General features: G+C 38.7%; 1 protein-coding gene across 1 annotated transcript in view; it reads left to right on the top strand.

The window, feature by feature from the left end:
* Positions 1 to 23,790, top strand: part of syne1a (spectrin repeat containing, nuclear envelope 1a) — a gene marked incomplete at its 5' end in the record, with an annotated part of 116,274 nt that overhangs the window by 86,136 nt on the left and 6,348 nt on the right. The window contains 34 exons of the mRNA XM_084432556.1: positions 78 to 179; positions 281 to 400; positions 511 to 711; positions 1,091 to 1,264; positions 1,347 to 1,478; positions 2,211 to 2,407; positions 2,545 to 2,677; positions 2,768 to 2,950; positions 3,064 to 3,213; positions 3,346 to 3,522; positions 3,753 to 3,908; positions 4,054 to 4,209; positions 4,765 to 4,935; positions 5,025 to 5,158; positions 5,249 to 5,432; positions 5,603 to 5,785; positions 6,188 to 6,334; positions 6,417 to 6,571; positions 6,677 to 6,824; positions 7,668 to 7,762; positions 7,848 to 8,082; positions 8,161 to 8,355; positions 9,971 to 10,096; positions 12,587 to 12,742; positions 13,683 to 13,841; positions 14,059 to 14,225; positions 18,109 to 18,271; positions 18,689 to 18,876; positions 19,241 to 19,391; positions 20,832 to 21,014; positions 21,458 to 21,595; positions 21,840 to 22,031; positions 22,698 to 22,998; positions 23,120 to 23,188. Coding sequence (XP_084288682.1) covers positions 78 to 179; positions 281 to 400; positions 511 to 711; positions 1,091 to 1,264; positions 1,347 to 1,478; positions 2,211 to 2,407; positions 2,545 to 2,677; positions 2,768 to 2,950; positions 3,064 to 3,213; positions 3,346 to 3,522; positions 3,753 to 3,908; positions 4,054 to 4,209; positions 4,765 to 4,935; positions 5,025 to 5,158; positions 5,249 to 5,432; positions 5,603 to 5,785; positions 6,188 to 6,334; positions 6,417 to 6,571; positions 6,677 to 6,824; positions 7,668 to 7,762; positions 7,848 to 8,082; positions 8,161 to 8,355; positions 9,971 to 10,096; positions 12,587 to 12,742; positions 13,683 to 13,841; positions 14,059 to 14,225; positions 18,109 to 18,271; positions 18,689 to 18,876; positions 19,241 to 19,391; positions 20,832 to 21,014; positions 21,458 to 21,595; positions 21,840 to 22,031; positions 22,698 to 22,998; positions 23,120 to 23,188 — 5,521 coding nt within the window. The remainder of the gene's footprint in view (positions 1 to 77; positions 180 to 280; positions 401 to 510; positions 712 to 1,090; positions 1,265 to 1,346; positions 1,479 to 2,210; positions 2,408 to 2,544; positions 2,678 to 2,767; positions 2,951 to 3,063; positions 3,214 to 3,345; positions 3,523 to 3,752; positions 3,909 to 4,053; positions 4,210 to 4,764; positions 4,936 to 5,024; positions 5,159 to 5,248; positions 5,433 to 5,602; positions 5,786 to 6,187; positions 6,335 to 6,416; positions 6,572 to 6,676; positions 6,825 to 7,667; positions 7,763 to 7,847; positions 8,083 to 8,160; positions 8,356 to 9,970; positions 10,097 to 12,586; positions 12,743 to 13,682; positions 13,842 to 14,058; positions 14,226 to 18,108; positions 18,272 to 18,688; positions 18,877 to 19,240; positions 19,392 to 20,831; positions 21,015 to 21,457; positions 21,596 to 21,839; positions 22,032 to 22,697; positions 22,999 to 23,119; positions 23,189 to 23,790) is intronic.

Genomic DNA, 23,790 nt, shown 5'->3' on the forward strand with positions numbered 1-23,790 from the left:
ATTTTTAGTCAATATATTGTTTTTTCTCGCTTGCTTTTTCTCTCACAAATACATTTTCCTCTTTGTCTATTTCACAGACTGAGTTGAGACTGTTGCTTACTGCACTCAGTGACTCAAAGTACCAGCTTTTGCAGAAAATGAATGCAGCTATGGATCGGCCTGCTTCTAAACAAATGGAGGTCAGACACACATTCAGAATGACATAAATGTGTGCATGACCCCAAGGAATACTTTGTTAATCGATTATGAGTCAGATCAATGAAAATTTCAATGTAAACAGATTCTGGCAGAAGCTGAGGACAGTCTGAGGGAATTTGAACAGAAAGTTTCTGAGATGAGAAGCAAAGGAGAGACACTGCAGCCCAGCCAGCTCTGCACTCAAGAGCTGCTGAAACTACAGGTACACACATCTGTCTCTCTCTTGCTGTTTGCTTTAGAAACAGCAATTACAGTTGCTGATTTCATGATTTCCATTTTACTTTCCACTTGACATTGTGTTCTGCTGTGCAGGATGCTTATGAAGTTCTGGTGGAGATGGTGGGATCCAAACGGAGTGGGCTGAACCAGAGTTTGGTACTAAAGGCTCAGTATGAGAGAGCTCTGCAAGACCTGGTAGACTTGGTAGACACCGCCCAGGACAAAATGGCTGCTGATCAGAAAATGAAAGTGGGATCAGTGATTGAGGTTCAGATTCTCCTAGACAAACACAAGGTACAACAGCCGTGTTTTGTGATTAATTGGTTTTAATATTATTATTATATAATTTTACATTGTAATAAAATCTCACACTTTTACTGTTTTTAGTTTATTATTGATTAAATAAATGCAGTCTTGGTGAGCATAAGACACTTTTGTTCAAAAACTTTTTATTTTATTTTACAAACCCCAAACAATAGTGTACACATACTGTATACATTTGACAGTCTTTCTTATCCAGGAAAACCAACCAAAAATCTCATGCAATCAAATTCTCTCAAGAATGTGAATGTCAATGCCACCTACTTTGTAAAATAATGTATTATATAGTGATGTTTGGTCCCCTTTCGGAGAGCATGTACTCATATTTTCTGTCTGTCTTTTCTTCCTGCAGGAGTTTTTTCAGGGGCTAGAGACACATGTTGTCCTGACACAGGCCTTCTTCAGGCAGGTCAGTGGGTTGGTGGTGCAGCGGGAGGTCCAGAGCCTGGAGGAAACTGTGGCTCAGGCCCAGGCTGTACTTAAACAGGCTCACAAACGAGGAGTGGAGCTGGAAGGCATCCTGGAGGTTTGTGTTTCTATATAAGATAGATGCAGATTATAATAAGTGCGTATGGAGTAAATAACTGTCATGTGTTTTGTGGCATCAGTGGTGGAGCAGGTTGGTGGGTGATTATCAGGCCGTGTACAGGCAGCTGGAGGCAGTGGAAAGCAGCATTCCCAGTGTAGGCCTGGTGGAAGAGACCGAGGACAGACTGAGGGATAGAATTGCTCTATACCAGGTACAACTCCATCACACACATAGATCACTGAATCAGACACGGTTACACCATAAAATCAATACAACACCAACCATTATTTTACATTATAGACATTACGTCACAGTATCGCATTTGTGAAGTACTAGAAATCAAATTGAGAATGCCTTTTGAATTAATCAATTCAGGAATTTAAATTGAATCTAAATTAGAAAACTTGATGTGAATTTGAATTTAAGAATGTAAAATTATACTTTACACCTTCATATATTATTACAGATTATTGATTGGGATCAGTAAGACTTTAATATGTGATTTAAAAAATACAGTAAAACAGTAATATTGTGAAATATGATTACAATTTATAATAACTGTTTTCTATTTGAATATATTTTAAAAAGTAATTTTTTCCTTAATTAGCTTAATTTTAAGTAGTCATTACTTTGATCGCCAGTGTCACATGATCCTTCAGAAATCATTCTAATATGCTGCTCAAGAAACATTTCTCATTTTTATCAATGTTGAAAACAGTTTTGTGGGGACTGTGATACTTTTTTAAGGATTCTTTAATAAATAGAAAGTTTAAAGAAACATAATTTATTTGAAATAGAAATCTTTAGTTACTTTTGATTATTTTTTTAATTAAAAAAAGATCCCAATTGTAGAATGGTAGTGTACATTAGGAATGTTAGAAGATTTACAAGGGTAAATCTAAAACTAAAAGGAAGGGTGTGTTGACTATCCCACTCTCTGTAGCGTCTGAAGGCCGGTATGTCTGAGTGGCAGCCGCAGTTGTATAAGTTGTTGGAGGATGAGAAGAGGCTGCCTTTACATGTGTCTTGCTCAGAGCTGGAAACTCAGCTCAATCAGCTGGGGGACCACTGGCTCAGCACCACCACAAAGATCAATAAAGAGCTGCACCGCTTGGACTCCACCCTCAAACACTGGATCAGGTCAGAACATCCGATCACTTTCTCTTTGCGATTCTCTTCTGCCTTAAAGAATGACTACTGTAGAATCTTTATTGAATCTGGCCTAATTGTTTATTCAGTTTATTGATGTCGCATGGTGTCTTCATATTTCATTGTAGGTATCAGAGCCAGTCAGCTGAGCTTAGCCAATGGCTGAGCTCGGCACTAGACCGCCTGGAGTTTTGGAGCACTCAGTCTGTCACGGTACCTCAAGAGCTAGAGACCGTCAGAGACCATCTTCATGCCTTCCTGGTGAGAATGGCCATTAAATATCATAATAAAAGAGGTTTAGGTCTCACTTGTCTTTCACAGACACACTCTATATCATCTCTATATCTGCAGGAATTCTCCAAAGAAGTGGACGCCAAATCGTCTTTGCGCACATCAGTTCAGAGCCAGGGAAATCAGCTACTCCGGTTTAAGAAAGTGGATACGGCGGCACTCAGGGCAAACTTGGCCCAGGTAGACACGCAATGGGCCGATCTTCTCACCCGAATCCCTGTGGTCCAGGAGAAACTCCACCAGGTATGATAACTGGGGCTGGTTGCACTGGCCCATTTCAGTTAAAGAAGGGTGTGCAGATAATGAACAGGCTCACGTGGCTATGCTAAAAGTTGCATCCATGTTGTGACAAACAGCTGCAGATGGAGAAGTTGCCATCCCGTCATGCAATAACAGAGCTAATGAGCTGGATATCCCTCATGGAGAATATCATCCAAGAGGACCAGCAGAAGATCATGGGGGCAGTGGAATCTGAGGTTGTGCAAATGTACCTTCAGAAATACAAGGTAAGAAAAAGTTAGAAAAGGCTGCAAGAACCTTTTTTGTTTTGTTTGTTTTTTTACAGAATAAAACATGGAATTAGTCATTTTGTACGCCATACCAAATTTCTCTCTGTCTTTATTGACCCCTCACAACAGGGTTTTCAGATCGACCTGTCTTGTAAGCAGCTGACTGTGGACTTTGTGAATCAGTCAGTTCTGCAAATCAGCAGTCAGGACGTGGAGGGGAAACGCAGTGACAAAACTGACTTTGCTGAGCGTCTTGGGGCCATGAACCGCCGCTGGCAGATACTGCAGGGACTCGTTACAGAGAAGGTTAGACATACATTTTTGCTGTTTTGCAATTTTTGCTGGAACATGCATCATCAAATTTTTCATTCAAATTGTTACGATGATATATGTTGTACTGAAAAAATAATAAAAATGCCAAAAACAAGTGTTTTTTTACAAGTGGACTGTGACTTTTGTACCATAATTGTATGTCATTTACCTTTACATTTTTTTTTATCATATACCAAACTGCTGTTGCCTTCTGTGTTTTACAGATTCAGGTTTTAGAGGGTCTGCTTAAAAGCTGGTTAGAGTTTGAGAATGTGGTTCAGACCTTGAAGACCTGGATTAGTGTACAGGAAGAGAAACTCAAAAAGAAGCACAGAATTGAGGATGTTTCCTCAGCCCAGAATGCACTTAAAGATTGTCAGGTAGATACTACACCCTAGCTCTCTACACAATACACAGTACACTATATGGATTCATGGGTAAAGATTGCATAGATAATACTAAAAGAATCCATGTGCTCTGTTGTTTTGAAAGATTGATCTGACTGTCTGTGTCTGTGTCTGCTAGGAAATGGAAGTGTTGGTAAAGGAGAAAGAGAAGGATCTGGAGAGGGCTGAAGAGAAAGGATACTTACTAATCCAGGATAAGAAAGGCGAAGCCAGCTCTGTTATTATGGACACCTTAAAAGGCTTAAACCAGTCTTGGGCCAATCTGGATCACATGGTATATTTCACACAATGCATTTCAGTAAAGCATCTAGATTTGGCATTTGTAATATTGACGATGTTTGTTAGCATTAGTTAACTATGACGATATTTGTTAGCATTAGTTAACTACGTTAGTTAACCGGAACTAACAATTAAAAATACTTCTAAAGAATGTATTAGTGTTGGTTAATGTTCATTTCAACATTTACTGATACATGAATAAAAAAAAAAAAAATGATCCGTTAATATTATTTAATGACCATGCGATATGATGAACCCTAACAATGTTGTTTTTTATGAACTAACGTTAACAAAGATGAATAAATACTGTATCAAAAGTTAGTTAATGCATTTACTAATTTTAACTAATGAGACAAATAATACTGTAAAGTGTTGTAAGCCATTTGTTTCACTGAATTGATTCATAACTACATATTGGTATGTGTTTTTTAAGCTGCATCACTCACATAGTAATGGACACAATATGTACTATCACTCAGTTTTCATAATCAGATTTTCACCAAAACATTCAGCCTGATCAGTCTTAAGTGAGGTTTGTGTGTCATTGCAGATCGGGCAGCAGACGGTCAGTCTCCGGTCAGTGCTGGATCAATGGAGTCTATATAAACAAGCATATGAGGAGATTCAAGGCTACCTGATGGAGGGACGTTACACCATCTCTCGTCTGCGCCTTCTCACCGGCTCTCCAGAAGCTGTGCAGGTTCAAGTAGAGAATCTCGAGGTGAAAAACTGTGCAAAAAATGAATGAGGTGTCGTCAGCATTATTCCGAGCAAGAACCTAAAATCACCATGGGTATTTGTGTGTCTCAGAGTTTACAAGATGAGCTGGAGAAACAGGAGAGCAGTTTACAGAAACTGGGCTCCATTACGCAACAGCTGCTGAGAGATTGTCATCCCTCAGTGAGCGATTCACTCAACACAGCACTGGGTGATGTAAATCTCAGGTGAGTTTCAAACGCCTCTTGTATCTAATGAAGACACTGATCAGTACAAAGTGATCCTAAATCATTGATCTTCTGCTGATCTGCTGTCAGGTGGAACACGCTGCTGGAGCAGATCTCAGATCAGCTGAGGAAGAGTAAGAGCCTGCTGCAGCTGTGGCAGCATTACAATGCAATTCATGCTCAGAGCAGCACCGACATCCAGAAACTAGAGGAACAGGTGGAACATCTACTCAAGAGCGCCACCCACAGAGACATCACAGAACAGGAAGTAAAGGTGAGGATTTATGAATGCATGGTAGGTTTGCAAGCCTCTTAAATATTTGTGTTTATGTCAGTGACACAAAAGTATTTAATCAGTTGGTAATTTTGACAACTGTGTGCCGTTGTAAAATCTTTGTAGCAATTGCCACAGTGTTCCTCTTTGTAAAACTGGCATTTCTTTAGGGCCTCATGACGGCTGAGGGATCCGTAGAGTCTGTCCTACAGCAGCTGGATGAGTTTTCAGAGCAGCTGAGACAACAAGTGGACCCCTCTGCCATGACAGCCTTCCATACAGACCACCTGTCACTCACTCAGCGATTGGCAACAGTTGGACGTGCCCTCCAAAGACAGCAGTCTCTGCTAGAGGTTCGAATGATTCAGATTTGACCTTGTGCACATAGACATTCAACTTTAAACAGAACATTTATACAGTTTTCACACATTTATTTTAATAAAATATGCACTACTGTTGGGGCCAGTAAGTTTATTTGATGTTTTGGTTTCTTATGCTAATTTATTATATAAAAAAATACAGTACAAACAATGAATTGGTTTTTTGTTTTACATTATAAAAGTCTTTATTGTCACTTTTGATCAATTTAATGCGTTCTTGCTAAATAAAAGTAAGTATTTTTAAATTCACACTCACTTTCATAGTTTTGATACTCTTGCCTGTGTGACTTGCATTTTGTAACTTGTAAAATGTAAAATGCCAGACTGCAAAGCCTGTCAAATATAAATGTTTTTTTTCTCCTTCCTTTCCTCAAGATGGGTGTGAGGGACTATGAGAGGTTTAGTAAGGAGTTGCATTCGCTGAGTCAGTTGTCAGAAGAAGCTGAGAATGTTCTGAAGGAACCAGACTCAATTGGACCTCCAGATATCTCATCTGTGCTGGAACACATGGAAAAACATAAGGTAAAAATTGTTGACCATTTTCCTGTAAAATTATTAGGTTGTATAATCACATCTGAACATTCTCATATCTATGTGTCTATAGACCCAAATGTTAAAGCTGAGTAGTCTTTCTCCTGATCTGGACCGTCTGAATGAGTTGGGTTATCAACTTCCCCTCAACGATAATGAAATCAAGCGTTTGCAGAACCTAAACAGGAGTTGGTCATCTAACTCTGCTCGCATAATAGAGAGATTCAGGTTTGTGTGGTTACTCTTGATCTACAGTAGATGTTCAATTTTTGTGTTCTCCATAAACATGTGTAATATTTAGTTGCGTGCACCTCTGTGTATTTGTTCGAGCAGTAAACTTCAAGCCCTGGTACTGCAAAGACAGACCTTCTTGGAGAAGTGTGATGCTTGGATGAACTTCCTCACCCAAACAGAGGAGAAGCTGGCCGCTGAGATCTCTGGGAACTACCAGAGCCTGCTAGACCAGCAGAGAGAGCACGAGGTACTGATAGACAAGTGTTAATTCATGTTAATAAATGAGACCTTATTGTAGTGTTACTGATTTTGTTACTGAAAAAAGTCTATTATGCTCACCAAGACTGCATTTATTTGATCAAATTAAGTTAATAAACGCCAGAGGAGAACTGGCCCCCGACTGAGCCTGGGTTCTCCCAAGGTTTTTTTTTCTCCATTGGGTCACCTGATGGAGTTTTAGGACACCATTAGGTCACTTGATGGAGTTTTTCGGTTCCTTGCCACTGTTGCCTTTGGCTTGCTCAGTTGGGGATATTCTGGGGATATCTAATTTGATTTTATCAATAAATTCCACTAGAAACAAACCTTGTTGTATTATTTTAATTTAATACTGTGAAGCTGCTTTGATACAATCTGTATTGTGAAAAGCGCTATACAAATATACTTGACTTGACTTGACTTGACACAGTAAAAAATTCAACATAACTGTTTTCTATTAATGTATTTTTTTTAAACATAATTTATTCCTGTGATGGCAAAGCTACATTTTCTGCATCATTACTCCAGTGTTCAGTGTCACATGATCCTCCAGAAATCATTCTAATATGCTGATTCCAGAAATATTTTGATATTATATTGTGGTATATATTATATATTATATATATATATATACCATTATATTGATGTCAATATTCAGTTTTTCATTTCAAAACTCACATTATAAGATAGCTATATTAGCAAGATGTATCAATTTAAAAGTAATCAAAATACACAGTTTGCAAATGCATTGAGGCATAGTTTAATGATCTACTTTATAGAACTGCTCTACTAAACTTTTTTCTTTTGTGTGTGTGTGTGTGTGTGTGGATAGCTATTCCAAGTAGACATGTTTAGTCGACAACAGATTCTATACTCTATCATCAATGATGGACATCAGCTACTGAATCAGGGACAAGTGGAGGACAGGTAATGTTAGTTCATTTGTTTATTCTTATTCTTTCATTCAAAAATACTTGAAGTGACGGTCTTTTCATTTTGACTTACACAAAAGGGATGACTTTGGCTTGAAACTGGCGCTGCTTAGTAACCAGTGGCAAGGAGTAGTGAGGCGGGCCCAGCAAAGACGGGGTATTATTGACAGTTTGGTTCGGCAGTGGCAGCGGTACACAGATCTGATAGAGAAACTTCGCCATTGGTTGCAAGAGGTGTCACTGGAACCGGAAGACCAACAACAGGGAGCAACAGTAGCACTACAGCAGATCCGTGGAATGTTAGACCAGATACAGGTAAAGATACAGCCTTAGTTGTGTAAACATAGAAATAATAGCCTCAAGCAATATGGATGTTCACTTTTCTCCCTCTAGCTGAAGGAGCGTGTGCTCCAGAGGCAACAGGGCAGCTACATCCTCACGGTGGAGGCTGGAAGGCAACTCCTCCTGTGGGCTGATGCCAGAGCGGAGGCCTCGCTTCACACTGAGCTCACTGGTGTGCAGGAGCACTGGAGGACCATTAACATCCGCCTCGATGAAAGGAAGAAAGAACTGCTTTCTTTGTTAAGGGTGAGTTAAGAGTAAATGTTAATAAAAACATGTTTGGGTGCACTAACTGTTTGACTTGTTGCGTATTCGCTTGATTTAGTTGTTCATATCATTGGCAAAGTATAAAGTTGAATAGTCAAGTAGAGTGTTTGGTTATTTGCATTTCTTTTGACAGCTTGCTGGATGTGTTTTACTGTTGATTGGTATTATTAGCACATGTATGATTAGTGGTCAAAGTCTGAAACCACTGGTAAAAATGCTTCTCTTTTGCATTTAAAAAAAAAAAAAAAAAAGTGTTTCTAATTCTAATTTCTAGCACAACAATTTGAGTGTAAAAATGTACTTTAAAAATGAAAATTAATTTCTGATGTTTTTTTTAGAAGTGCTTTATAATTTTCTTATGATTAGTCGCCTAGAAATAGTACATACTTTTGTCAAATGTTATTTTATTTTACATATGTTTACTCTAAAATTATTTATTTTAAATGTATTACTTTTACATTCTAAAAATGTATTTTTAGGCTTTTATTTTCCGGTTTTTAAATGTGATTTCAGACTTTTGGAACCCACTGTATGAGTGTGACATGCTGTTGCATTGTGGGAGAATTTCTTGTTGCAGTGTTATGTGATTTGTAACAGTTTTAGGATTTTATAGTACATCATATGTCACAGATTATTAAGGGCTGCGCCTATAGTGAAAACTTTCAAGTTCAGATTGTTCTGGTGTTCTGTGAAATTAGGGCTACAAGCTATTTTGAGCTACAAATATCAGAAATATGAAAATATAGCTGCAGTGCTAAATAATGCAAAACAAAAATCAAATATACGAAGCGAAGATTCTGCAAACCTATAAATGTATATCTTGTTCATAGTGCTTTTCCTAAAAGAAAAGAGAGACAGTGAAGGACTTTGCATCTGACCTTACAGAGCAAATAGAAGCAAGCTACTGTAGCATAGGGAGAGGGAGAGAGTGTGATGTGTTTAGTGTGTGCGTGTGAGGGGGATGAAAGAGAGAGAACGAGAGAGCTGAAGGCGAGAGAAATATCTTCAGTACTGTGGGAGGCAGTCCGAGCGGTGCTGCGCTGCCAACACAGGGCAGCAGGGACAGGGAGACATCCGCTCCATTTTGACGCAGCACACTTGGGGACAGACAACAAATTTGGATTGCAAAGGAAAATGGCTCCTCTACCCTTCGGGCTCTGCCTCTTTCTCTTCCTCTCTCTTCCACATCCCTCTGTTTTCTCGGATGACGTGATGGAAGAAGGTACCTTACTGCTTAATCTCTGCATGATAATCTTTCTCTCTGTGTCTCGGGACCATGGCCCTTTGCTTTGGCCACGTTTACATAAAGACCTGGCTGGATTTGGTTACATATGACTTTCTCTATTACAGTCCTCCTGATTACCAGTGACGATCACTGTATGTCTATATCCGACTTTTGTAATAAGCATGTTCATCAGCGCACAAAAAAAACTGCAAAGCTTGGTGTTTCTTAAATGCATAATGGCAAACCTTGCTAGACTGTGCACTGCAGCAACTGCAGAGTGGCATAAAAGGACGTGCAATCCTTGAAAATGATCATGCTCACTCTCTCTCATGATTTCACAATATTTTTTCTTTCTGGCTATGTGTGCAGGACTGGGATCAGTGTGAGAAAGGAATTGCTGCATCGCACGAGAAGTTGAGGGACTTCAAGCAAAAGCTCTCTGTGCCTTTACCCGACCACCACGAGGAGCTGCACACAGAACAAATTCGCTGCAAGGTACACAAATTAAACCTGACTCATCTTGTGTCCTATGAACTTCTAGAAACGTGTTGCTTCAGCAACATCTGAGTATCTTTCTTATCATTTGTGTTAAGGCATTTCCTAACCAGATTTGACGCGATAACACAACAGCATCTCTGGTCTAGATAATTATGCTACATATTTGTTTGTGCAGTCTGCTGCTGTCAACCTCTGCATTAATAATGCCCTTGCTTACTTCATGTAGAATGTGTGCAATGCCCTGACGCTTTGATTAAGGGTTCATTTGAGAGGTGTGTGTAGTGTAGAAGAAACTTTGTGAAAGTGACATCAACCTCTGATCTCTATGAGCTAGACTATCAGCAAGAGTTACTTTGACTTTGCCTGAGGGAAAGATGTTGAGGTGCATGCTAATCATGCTACAACCCTTCACGTTAGCAGAGACGCTGAGGTTTAGGAGGACGTGCTTATGCAGCAACAAAACAAAAGTGTTACCAGCTTTTTCTATTCTAAATGAATTATTTCTTGACACAGATTATGTGTTTATGTGCTTAATGTCTTGTTGACTGTTGTTATTTGTGAGTCCCATACCATATCTGTATTAGGATTATATGCTGTATTAGGAGAATGCTTGCTGAGATATTAATATCAACAAATATCAACATTTGTTTGTTTAAATACTTTTTTTAAAGTCCTAAAACTTTATTTTCAGCAGTTACAATTTGAACTGTAATTTAAATTGTATTAATTTAGTTTAGTTTGACATAATTGTAAAGTAAAGTTTAGTACTTTAGTAGTTTAGGGCAGTGGTTTTCAAACTGTGGGTCGCGACCCACTTGTGGGTCACACAGTGAGAAAAGGTGGGTCGCACAAAGGCACTTAGCTGCAGCTAAATTTACGTTACGATGAGTGAAACAAAACCAGTCCGATTAATGACCAAACGACTATGAGTTTTAGCGCCCGCCAAAGTGTTATTTGATCACTGAGTAATGTAGATGAACTGCTGCGCTTGTGACAGAGTCACAGTGCATGTTTAACTGAAAGAACGAGCAGAGAGAGTACTCGGTCGCGCGCGCGCGCTCTCTCTCTCTCTCTTCGGAGCCAGGCGAAAGTGTAAAAAAGACTTCACCGTCTCCAAACTAAGCGCTGTCTTGCTCTCTCTCCCTCGCACATATTAATCAAAATAAATCGACACGGTGGTAAAAGGTCGGAAGACCAAAGTTTCATGTGGAGCATTCGGAGATTTTTTTTTCTTACTCAATTACCGCTGGGTGTGAATTGTGCTAAATAAGTTGTTGCCTTATCTTCTCTGAAAAGCGTCCCAGACATTCAGCTGACATAAAACAACACTTCAATTAAACGAAAAAAAAACTATCCAGTGATGAAATGTTTTCTGTGTTGACACAAATCTTGGATGTCTATGTCCTAACTGCTGGGATACTCACACAACGCGCATGACACGTCCAATTCGCGAACTAATGACTCCTTTGAACGATTCATTTTAATGAATGGACAACTGATCTTTCCAACAGTGAACTCAGGAGACGTCTGAATCAGTAACACTTTACAATAAAGTTCTAGCCTATTTATTACATAAATTACATAAAAAGTAGGCTACAGTTTGCTTACTCAAGCTTAAGCTTTAAAATAAATAAAACCCCTTGTTTTTATTTGAAAACCATATGACTACATTTTTCCACACAGTGCTATCAAGAATCGATAAGAGAATCGTTTAAGAATCGGATCGATAATCAGAATCGTCAGTGGCATTATTATTATTGATAAAATCTTATCATTTCCCATCCCTATGTGAAGACGGTAAAATTATAATCAAACATTAAAGAACATACATGTTTTTAAAAGTTTTTTTAAGAGTTAAAAGTTTAAAATATTTTGCTAACATGAAGGCTTGTCACTGTCAGTCTTTTTACATCAGTGCAAAACTAGGGAATGCAGATTAAGACCATCAGCATGCATTGATTAATCCCATTGCATGTAGAAAAAAAAAAAGTGCGACCAAATCATGCTGGTGCGACCAACTGATAAAGTTGGTAGCACCAGTGCAAGTGGGTCTTGCGATTGATTATACTTGTCTAGGTGGGTCCTAGAACGAAAAAGTTTGGGAACCCCTGGTTTAGGGTCCAATTCTCACTATTAACTAGTTGCTTATTAGCATGCATATTACTAGGATATTGGCTGTTTATTAGTACTTATAAAGCAGTACTAAAATTAGTACTTATAGTACATATTCTACATTTCTAATCCTAACCAATACCTAAACTTAACAATGACCTTACTAACTATTAATAAGCAGTAATTAGGTGTTTATTGAAGCAAAAGTCCTAGTTGATAGTTAGTTAATGGTGAGAATTGGACCCTAAACTAAAGTGTGACCAGACTTTATTTTCACCAGTTGCAGTTTGAACTGTAATAACTGTGTTATTTTATCTTATCTTTTTTTTTTTTAATGAAGTGTTCATGACTGTGTACTGTATGTGTGTGTGATAGGAATTAGAGGGCAGTATTGAAGGCTGGGTTGATGATGTAGCCGGGCTGTGTATTTTGAGGGAGTCTCTCTCCAGCGGCCTCAGTGCTGATGACCTCACAGTCCTACACGAGAGACTGATATTACTCCAGAGACAGTGGGAGGAGACCTGTCACCAGGTACACACATCAGCCAAACAGTCTGTCCCTTCACATTTGTTTTACACCATAACACGGTCTATGCACAGCTGCCGGCCATGAGCACAGGCACACAAGACTACAGCACAGAGAACAAACTCAGACACTGAAACGCTAACATTACAGTATATGAACAACTGCAAGTTTTCATAAAGTTTTAATAACTTTAGATAATGGCTATGTAAAGGGATGAACTGATTTGCAAATTGATTAAAATATTGGGTAAATTCAATAGGTTGATTTTCTCATAAGATAGTATAGCTCTTATTTTAAAAAATCCAATAATTTTCTTGTGTTCTAAGCATAAAAGGAACCAAATTTAGTAAGGTTTATTCTTATAACAAAAAAAAAAAAAATTCAAGATATATAATAAACAAGTCTTAATATGTTATGCAATTCTTCTTGCTCTAAGGATGTTTAGATATTTTTACATGAAAACAAGACAAAACTACACTTTCATATGCTTATGTTTAGTGTTTACCCAATAATCATCTAACATTGCCAGAAGTGCTTGTTTTTGTGTTTGGAGAAAGCTTGTTTGCTTTCCAGAGAGCCCTTAAATGGAAATAGTGATTAGAAAAAATTGAGATGGCAGGAATTTCTTTTGCGTTTGCCTGTAAAATGATGTTGTTGAAGTTCTTGATGGCTCTTTGTTTGCTTAGAGCAGAGTAGTATAAAGGATTGCAATGATTTCGTGCCACTTCAACCCGATGCCTCTTAGTGAGGAAGGACCATGGGAAGGAAGTTTGGTCCATGACACTTTAGAGATTGAAATATGACCTGTCCATCTGACATCTTCCTGTCCTTATTCTGCTCACCAACCTTTTTGCACCTCCTCTCATTGCCCTTTATGTCCTTCTTTAATCGTACTGTGCTCACTGAACACTTGATCTTAATGGATCGTTGTCTGTCATCCCCGCAGCTGTCCCTGCGCAGGCAGCAGGTGAGCGAGAGGCTGAACGAGTGGGCTGTGTTTAATGAGAAGAACAAAGAGCTGTGTGAGTGGCTCACCCTCATGGAGAGCAAGGTCTCACAGAATGGCGACATCAGCATTGAGGAGATGATTGAAAAGCTCAGGAAGGTGATATTAACATATATTCACAACAAATTTATTTCTTATGAAATCACTAACAAATAATTAACATCCTGCGGGTAAAAAAACTATATGTTTGATTGCTAAGTATAGATTCTAGTTTATTTAAACTAAAGGATGTCAAACTTATTTCACTGAATAAGTGAAAAACAATGTATAATCATGAATTTTTAACTGAACAAATGTGCAATCTCTTTGTTATCAGGACTATCAGGAAGAGATCTCAGTGACCACGGAGAGCAAGCATCAGCTGGAACAGATGGGGGAGAGACTGGCTCAGGCCAGCCATGAAAGCAAAGCTGCAGAAATCCAGTACAAACTCAGCAAAGTCAATGAGCGCTGGCAGCATCTGCTTGACCTTATAGCAGCTAGGTGAGTCTCTAAAATGAAACTGCAGGACAATGGTTTTTAAAATTGTTGTACGTTTACATTTACAATTGTTTTGTCATTTATGTCTTTTATGCTTGCGAGAGTTGATCTTTGCCAGAACAAGCACAGAATGTTTTAATTCAGAAATACAAAAATATATTTCCAGATGGGTCAGTCAGTTCATTTGGCCCATGGGTGGAAAGGAAGTATTTTGCACCAGCATCTTAAACATGACACCATGGTGTCTCTGGATATGACTGGGGCAGTCGAGTTGCCTGCAGTCAATTCTGAAAGCTTCTCACATGTGTGGTGTTGATTTCACTGTGACCCATAAGTGAGAGGGTGTCATCCTCTCTCTCTCTCTCTCTCTCTCTCTCTCTCTTTCTCACTCTCACTCATGTGCATTAGCTCTGCGCGACGGCTGCTGTCTTGAGTTTTCCCTAAGAGTTTATAGAGAATGGTAGTAGAATGACATGCTTTTATTTGGATTGAATTAAAGAGCTAAGTGCAGAGTTTTTTGCTCACGCAAAAGTATCCACATTGTTCAGAAGCAAACATATTTAAAATCTTTCTTACACACACACACTGACACACTTTTACTTGGCTATCTGAACAGGGACATTCCACAGACTTCTATTGTTTTTTTTTTATTATATACAGCTAGTTACACAGCTAGTAACTTAAACTTAACCAACACTCTAACCCCAACAGAAATGTTTAATGCATTTTTATTATTTATACAAAGGAGGATGTCACCAAAAGGTTTTTTTGTCAGATTTAGCTCACTTCTGAGTACAAATATATCCCCAACATATGGTTAAGTATGTACACATTTCCAATGTTTTGGATTTCCAATTTACTTTCTTAATTTTTTTCTTTTTTCAATTAAATTTTTTTTCTCAACATCAACAATAATAGACCATTTTAAAAAAACTGCAAAACAAGTGCTTTCATAAGTTAATTAAATTACATTTAATTTTGAAGCTAAAAATGGTTGTGATCTTTGTTTTTCTCTTACAATTCTTTATTTAATGAATCAAACTTTTTTATATATATATAATGAGACACACACATTCCAGTCCTCTGATCAGCACATGCTAATGACTGGCGTCTTATTTTAGCCACAGTGGTATTTGTCACTCCCAGCTGCTCATGCCTGCACTTGAGTTCTCACACACACACACACACACACACACACACACACACATGGTCAGATACCCCACACACTAACCAGGGCAATAGAGAAAGCCTGGACACTGTTATTCAGACGAAAGAGAAGGTGACTTTTGACAGGGAAGTTTTTCTTTCTTCTGGGACACTTGATTGGAAAGATTATGCCCAATGGTGCTGGAAATGGGCACTGATGACATGGCAGGATGCCCTGAACAGGACTCTGATCTGCCAGAGTGTGACTGCGACATTAACAGGCAGGAAAATATATTTTCACTTATCATTTACGTATTACATATTCTGCTGATGTTTGAGATATGTTAATGCAGTACTGGAAGTTGCAGTATTTGATATTTTGTGTCATACTTAGACATGTCTAATGGCGAAGTGTCTAAAATTAGGTTTATTAGTTTATGTGGGTGAAATATGTATTTGAGATGTTTAAATTAATCTCCGCATATGTGATTGCTAAAATGTACATTACTGATCAGACACTTTGTTGAAGTTTGTTGAAGAAAACGCTTTACCATGCTGCATTGGTTCACCTTCCTTTGTTGTTGTGGTGGATTTCATTTCAGTGTGTCAGATTAATTTCAGATTTTCATTTTTGTGCTTCAGGAATGTAGCTTAAAGCACTGTCACACTGAACCGTTCAAATGCCAGGGTTACATGAGGGCTTTATCTCACCAGGTCAAACTCTGTCTATGTTTTTGCTAACTGCTACAGCGTACACCAAAGTTTCGATCAAAGCTAGCTGAAGTTGAAACATGTCCACTCTGCACCAGTGCTCTTTGCTTTATATCTAACCTGAGATAAGACATTTTTCTGAGATCTAAATCTGGAATGTTGGCACAGCTGAAACATGCTATGCTGGTATGCGTGAGTGTGACAGCAGCACTGCAGTGAGCATGTGATTCAGGAACTATAGGAAACTCTGACACCATTGGATTGCATTCTGTCTCTGCTTATGTTGTTATATTTGCAATACAGCTTGACCTCACATCAGTTAACAAGTGACAAAGTAACATTTGTGACATTTGTAATGCAAATGTTATATTTAAGAATATGTAAACTATATTTTTATATTTACATTGAAAATATTTACAATATGCTAGAGAAATGCTGTTGTAAGCAGTATCATTGTATAAGCATTATTTTCAGCTTATTATGCTGTGAGAAATTAACAATATTGTTTTCATGGTCAATACGATAGAAACTTTTATATTCAGATTAAATTTGGCAAAAATAAATAGAATAATTATCAAACTACTATAATACTAAATATGCATTATTAAAATGATTAAATAATCATAATATTTTATTTTTATTTTTATTTAAATTTATATTGACATTAAATTGAAAAACTGTATTTTTGTCTGTTAAACTTAAAATGCTGTTTTATGGAAAGACAATACTAAATATGACTATTCAGAAAATCATTCATGAAAATTAAAGGGACACTTCACCCATTTGCATTAAGCTTTGTATTGTTAGAAACCCAGTCATATATTATAATAAACGTGGATTTTTCATTAATTTTTCCCTGAGATGGGAGAAATAAGGATTTAAGTGTTTTACTTCCTGCTTATTATGACGTAAAAATCATCATTTTGCGTCATAATAAGCAGGAAGTCACATTTCATTGAAAAGTGTAGAGACTACAAACACTAGCTCCTCATTATTCCAGGGTGCGGGACCCGCTCACGCTACAGGCCTATTACAGATCAGTGGGTGGGACTTCACTTTCTGAAACTAAAAGCAATATCCTCCATCTTGTTTGGAAGCTAAGCTAACAGGCACTGTGGAGCAAGCTGTGAAGATATGACAATAGCGGAGGGTAACGTTACTCAATATGATGTAGAAGAAGAGGATTTCGGAAGTCTGATGCTCGAATCAGGTGTTTGTGGCTACCTTTACAAGCCGCATAGCGAAGAGCAGCCGAGGCAGAAGACCTGCCTGTCACGGACGAGAAGCCCAGACTGGCTCGAGCTGGGGGCGGACTGGTGGCGCCGGTGATCTCACTATGCAACTACGAACCGCTACGAACACAGAGATAGAGTCCGTCTGCTGCAAAGAATTTAAACGATGCCAATTTCTCCTGGACGAAATCTCTGAATCAGACGAGGACACGGACGTTTGTGTTGTGAACCATCCTAGTTTCGCACCGCATCTGACTGAACATCCCGGTAACGTAACCATGCAATAATTCACCACTTCGAAAGAAATACAAATGAGGAGTAATTCATTAATGAGTTCGCCAACTAACTAACGTTAGACATTTTGTGTGAAATGAATTTCAAGCTCCGGTGGTAGCTAGCCTTATGGACGGATGAGTGATTCATATGCTGTTCTGGATTAGTGGGAGTGGCTTGCGCAGCTGTGCAATGTGGTGCATTGTGGGAGTTGTTGTCTTTCATACAAATGCGTCCTGAAGTTACTTTCTTTCTTTCCTCGGTCAAGAAGGCACCAAATTCAAAAATTATTTTACATTTCGACTACATATATGACCCACTTTCAATAAAGATCAATGTTCCCATGGGTGAAATGCTCCTTTAGTTATTGAGTGTACACCCCATATTTACTGATTATTTTTCAGGAGAGAGAGACGATCTCAACTCAAGTTACCTTGACTAAACGTTAAATATGTTTTATTTAATTTGTGATCATGCTGAATCAGAATCTGATGTTAATACAATCTGTCTCTGGGGGTCTTTAGGGTAAAGAAGTTGAAGGAGACACTGGTGGCCGTGCAGCAGCTGGATAAGAACATGAGCAGTCTGCGCTCCTGGCTGGCTCAAGTCGAGACTGAACTTTCACGTCCCATCGTCTATGAGACCTGTGACTCACACGAGATCCAAAGAAAACTCAACCAGCAACAGGTAACACACACAGAAATTACATTCATTCACAGACAAAGGCGCACAAACATTTCTTACTGTATTTTAAAGACCTGTTAAATCGCTGCAAGTGAAATGAGTTTAAAAATTCTGTAGACAAAAAGAACGTGACTTCATCTGACCCAGTTACTGTTTTAGCATTATCATGTATCCTTACTTTACCCAGCAACAGCCAGCACACATCATCCTCTTCCTGTATTAGAGACAAATTATCATATGATTGTAAAAAGGAAAGGTTTCTTAATTTTTTTGGACCTGATGATGCAACAACATAATTTATGGAGAAATGCATGACTGCAAACTCCTCTGCCTAATCAACTGAAATGAAACAGAAACTGCCTAAATGATCTTGATGTCGGATGTCTTGAGAAGCTCAGTACAAATCTTCTATCTCTGCAGGATCTGCAGCGTGACATCGAGAAGCACAGCACCGGTGTGGCGTCAGTGCTGAACCTGTGTGAGGTGCTGCTGCACGACTGTGATGCCTGTGCCACAGAGACTGATTGTGAATCCATCCAGCAGGCCACACGCGGCCTGGACCGCCGCTGGAGAAACATCTGTGCTGTTGCCATGGAGAGGAGGCTCAAGTGAGTGTGTTTGTACTGTATAGTATGTTTTACTGTGTTTCTGAGTAAATAAATGCAGCATTGGAGACCCAAACGTTTGACCAATAGTGATGAAAGTGAAGCACAGTACAATCAAAAATAATTCTGTTAAGGCAAGAACGTTGAAAGTGAGCTGTTTAGGATAGTTCAACCAGGCCACCAGAGGAACAGGTGTGAGAGCATGTCGTGCCTACTGGCTCATTGTATGCAGGTTAATTCAGAGTTGACGATGAAATGTTTAACAGCTGTCTTTTTTAAATGGATGATATTGTACAGTTATATTTCCAGGTACATTTTTAGTGTGGACTGTGTAGACGTTTGAACCCCACTGTATGTGTTTCTGCAGGATTGAGGAGACATGGAGGTTGTGGCAGAAGTTTCTGGATGATTATTCCCGTTTTGAAGAATGGCTGAAAGTGTCAGAGAGGACAGCAGCTCTGCCCAACTCCTCTGGAGTTCTGTACACCGTCGCTAAAGAGGAGCTCAAGAAGTTTGAGGTATTCTGAGATCCACAGAGAGAGTCACTGGGCTTGAGGTACTGAGTGAGAGCAGGGGTTCCCAATTCCAGTCCTCGCGCCTCTCCACTCTGCACAGTTTGTATATCGCTCTTATCCAACACACCTGATTCAGATCATCGGCTCCATGATCGGGTGCGTCCTGATTGACAGGGTCCCTACGAAGTGTTCACTGTTCCCTATTCCCTGAGCATGTGATATCTGTTGAAGTTCACTTTGCTTGACAAAATGCGTTTATTCGCAAAACATCCTGCAATGTTAAACACAGACGAATCTCAAGTCGAACATATTAGAGGAGTTCAAGATTTGATGCCAATAATATACTTTACTGGTTTATAATAATACAGTATAAAAATTAATGATAAATTTCACTTAATGTAATGTCCAATACAAAAGCCATAAACTTATTGATAAATTAATGTTGCGATGTTTAATATGAAAATAAAAGTAATTTGGTAATATGTCTTTTTATCTTATTTAACCCGTAATCATGATAGTTGACTTGTAATTGTCGCGTCTCACGCACTTAACACCTGTAAACAGCCATATACAAACACACCTGCTTCGGATTGGAATCTTAAGACTTAAGTAAGTCTAAATACGACTAAATACCCTTTTAAGTCCACTTCGTAGTGCACATACGGTCAAATAGAACCCACTCCTCAACTGAGCGTGTCAGAATGTGTAGAGCAGGAAGGGGCGAGGACTAGAATTGGGAACCCCTGGTCTAGAGGACAACTGAGAAAGGTACAGAGCCCCTAAAGGGACATGAAGGAAAAAAATATGTGATGGGAGGAAAAATGATTTGTCAACGCTCTTGCTTTTACTCGCAAATATTTTGCAACAGATGTTTTGCGAGCGAACGTAAAGTTTCTCGGTGGACCGTAAAACATTTGCGAGAGAACGCAAAAGCATTTTCCCTCCTGTCTCATGTTTTTTACCACCACCATGTCCTTTTAGGGGCTCCATAGAAAGGGGCCTGAATAGAGACAAATATTGACAAGAATCCTGTTGGGAAAGAAAAAAAGATATCAAGTATCTGTCACCAGCCTGTACTATGATGACTCCGTTATTTGCCCGTTCACTTTTTTTTTAGAGACTGGGTCAGTGGGGTCACCCTTGCACGTGTCTCACTGCTATCATCCAATTGCTACTATCCAGTTCACTTTAACCTTTTAGTCTTTTACAATTTGAAAGTTGTCATTGTTGACTGAAACAAATGAATAAACCATGCTAACCGTGCTAAAATAATTATGTCTTTTAAAAATGCTTCACATAACTCAAACTAAAGCAAGGTGTAGCAAGTGAGTTTTACCAGTTTGTTTGTGAATCTCAGACTTTGTTTGCACCGTATGTAATGGTGTTATTTGTAATGGTGAGATACTTTCAGCTTGTCTTACATACATTGCTATTATATCACAGGCGTTTCAGAGACAGGTGCAGGAGTGTCTGACCCAGCTAGAGCTGATCAATAAACAGTATCGAAGGCTGGCACGTGAAAACCGCACAGACTCGTCCTGCCAACTACGACAAATGGTGCATGATGGGAACCGGCGCTGGGATATACTACAGAAGAGAGTAGCAGCCATCTTGCGCAGGCTTAAGGTGATGTATTATCAATTTTACGTTATATACATTACTGTTTAAAAGTTTGGGGTCAGTATGTTGTTGTTTTTTTTAAGAAATTGATCATTTTATTCAGGAAGAATGATAGAATGATTTCTGAAGGATCATGTGACACTGAAGACTGGAGTAATGATGCTGAAAATTCAGCTTTGCATTACATGAATAAATTACATTTTAAAATGTATTGAAATAGAAAACAGTTATTTAAAATTTTAATAATATCACTGTTTTTACAGTTTTTTTTATCAAAGTAATGTAGCCTTGGTGAGCATGAGACTTCTTTCAAAAACATTAAACAAATCTTCCCTTGTTGATACTTTTAATTATATTCAGAACCTCTGTAACAATCACTATTGATTCAAAACCTAAACTACACAGAGGAGCTGTGTGATTCATTGACTTGTCCCTCTTCTGTCCTGCAGCATTTCATTGGTCAGCGAGAGGAGTTTGAGACAGCCCGAGATGGTATTCTGGTATGGCTGACTGAGATGGACTTGCAGCTCACCAACATCGAGCATTTCTCAGAGTGTGACGTTCAGGCCAAGATCAGGCAACTAAAGGTGAGGGCTGTGTGTGTGTGAATGATTAGCATTTAAAATATTAATTACATATAAAATATTAATTCCTAATACAGCCAAAAAAGATATTTCTCCATGTTTTTTATACATTGACAATTCACTAACATGCATGATATTTATTTTAGACCTGGAAAACTCTGACAAAATTGTTTTCACTTGTTCTGTAGAACATTTACTTAATTTAAAATGAATTTAAAATGAATTTGTGATCACTTGTGTGCCAAAGGCATTCCAGCAGGAGATCAGTCTGAACATGGGAAAGATGGAGAGTGTGTTTGGGCAGGGGGAGGTGCTGATGGAGAAGAGTGAGCCTCTGGATGCTGCTGTCATAGAGGAAGAGCTGGATGAGCTGCAGAGATACTGTAGGGAGGTGTTTGGTCGGGTGGAACGCTACTACAGGAAACTCACACGCCTGCCGGTGAGACATATTCACATGTATATGACATAGGGGCTGGGCGGTATGACGGCGGATAAAGAGTCTAACGTTACACATTTTGTTAAATTGTTTTTTTAACGCAGAATGTGTGGCACACTTTAGAAAGAAACATGCATTAATGAGAAAATAAAGAGCAGGATGTGCATGATGCTAAAAAGAGTTGAGTACAATAAGCCGTTAATAAAGAACTCAATGCATTTCTTGCACTGACTGACACACACCTGAAGCACATGCACAGAAAATCCACCTCTCTTAGGCAGCATCTGATCCCAAATTCAGGTCTCTTTCGTGGCTTATTGCAGTTAAATGGACAAATGGACACAATTATGTTAAAACGCCTAATGTGGGGAGTATTCATATAAACACAGTCAGCTATGTGTTAAGTGAACATAAACAGTTGGGGTGAAAAGCAGATGAGTGTAAGTGTATTAGATCCATGCATTCTGTCTAAAAGTGACAGCAGCCTAATAAACCTGCCGCTGTCTATGTCATTAATGTTAATCAAACAACAAACGACAAAGAGAAAATCACTTTCTGCTCTTGACTGAATAACTTTAATAAGGATCAAAGTATATTTAATTCATACAGTGAATTTTGTTTTGCCAGAGTAAAGGTGGTTCTCACTTTCGTCCAACCTCTTGTTCACAGCTAACCGATGATGAGTGTGAAGGCTCAGATCGTGAATTAGAGTCAGGTGACCTCTCAGACCTTCAGTGGGGTGAGGATGATGCCATGTCCCAGACAACTAGCAGACCACCTTCAGTTGACACTGCTCCTGCTTGCGCAAACGGCTCTGGCCGGGACACCCCTGCCAGCGTAGACTCCATCCCTCTAGAATGGGACCATGACTATGACCTGGACCCCATGGGCCATACCATGTCTACAGAGCGGGGTAGACAAAAAGATGAGGATGAGGAGTTACTGTCTATGGCCACTGCAGCACTTACAAGTGAGTGTGCTTGACTTGAAGGATGTTCATGAGATAATGCTCCAACTGAGTGTCCAACACCCTGAACTGGTCTTCTCTATAAACTGTTGGTATGCGTTGTTGTGTATCTCTTTTTCCACAGATGTAGTGATTCCTGAGAGCCCTGAGGCTTATATAAAATTAACAGAAAACACATTGAGGTCCTCCTCTGGTAGGCAATATGTTGTGGCATGCTAAATTAATACTAAATTAAACTACACTGCATGCTGAAGAGTCCCTTTAAATATCATATTGCATGAATTGCACTATTACATGATTTATTTTTTTTTTTTTTTTAGAGTGCATGTCAAACATTCTGAGAGATCTGGTCTGTTGCGTTTGCCAACTTTAAAAGCTTTCTCATAGCAAAGGATGCTAATAGCCATTCGATTTGAAGAAAAGGGAGAAAATAAAGTTTTAAAGCACCTCCTTGAAAATAAACCAAAAGAGGGAGTTGAGAATTTGATGAGAGAAACTCCAAGTGTACTCCAAAAGTTTTGAAGTGTAGTCCAGTGAAAATAATTCACGGGATATTGTTCATTAAATCTAGAAATCTGGTGACCAGATTGCAAGGCTGCGGCTTAAGTTGTATTTAATATATTGAGAGCAGAATAAAAGAAAAAGCAATGAATCTGAATAAAAGTCCATAAAAATAAAATAAAATAATTTGCTATTATTTGTAATGTGTAGTTTTCTCTTTTAATGTATTTAAACAATATAATTGATTTCTTTGATGGTAAAGCTGAATTTTCAGCAGCCATTTGTCCAGTCTTC

The sequence above is a fragment of the Rutilus rutilus genome (assembly GCF_951802725.1).
Source record: "Rutilus rutilus genome assembly, chromosome: 15".
Taxonomy (NCBI): domain Eukaryota; kingdom Metazoa; phylum Chordata; class Actinopteri; order Cypriniformes; family Leuciscidae; genus Rutilus; species Rutilus rutilus.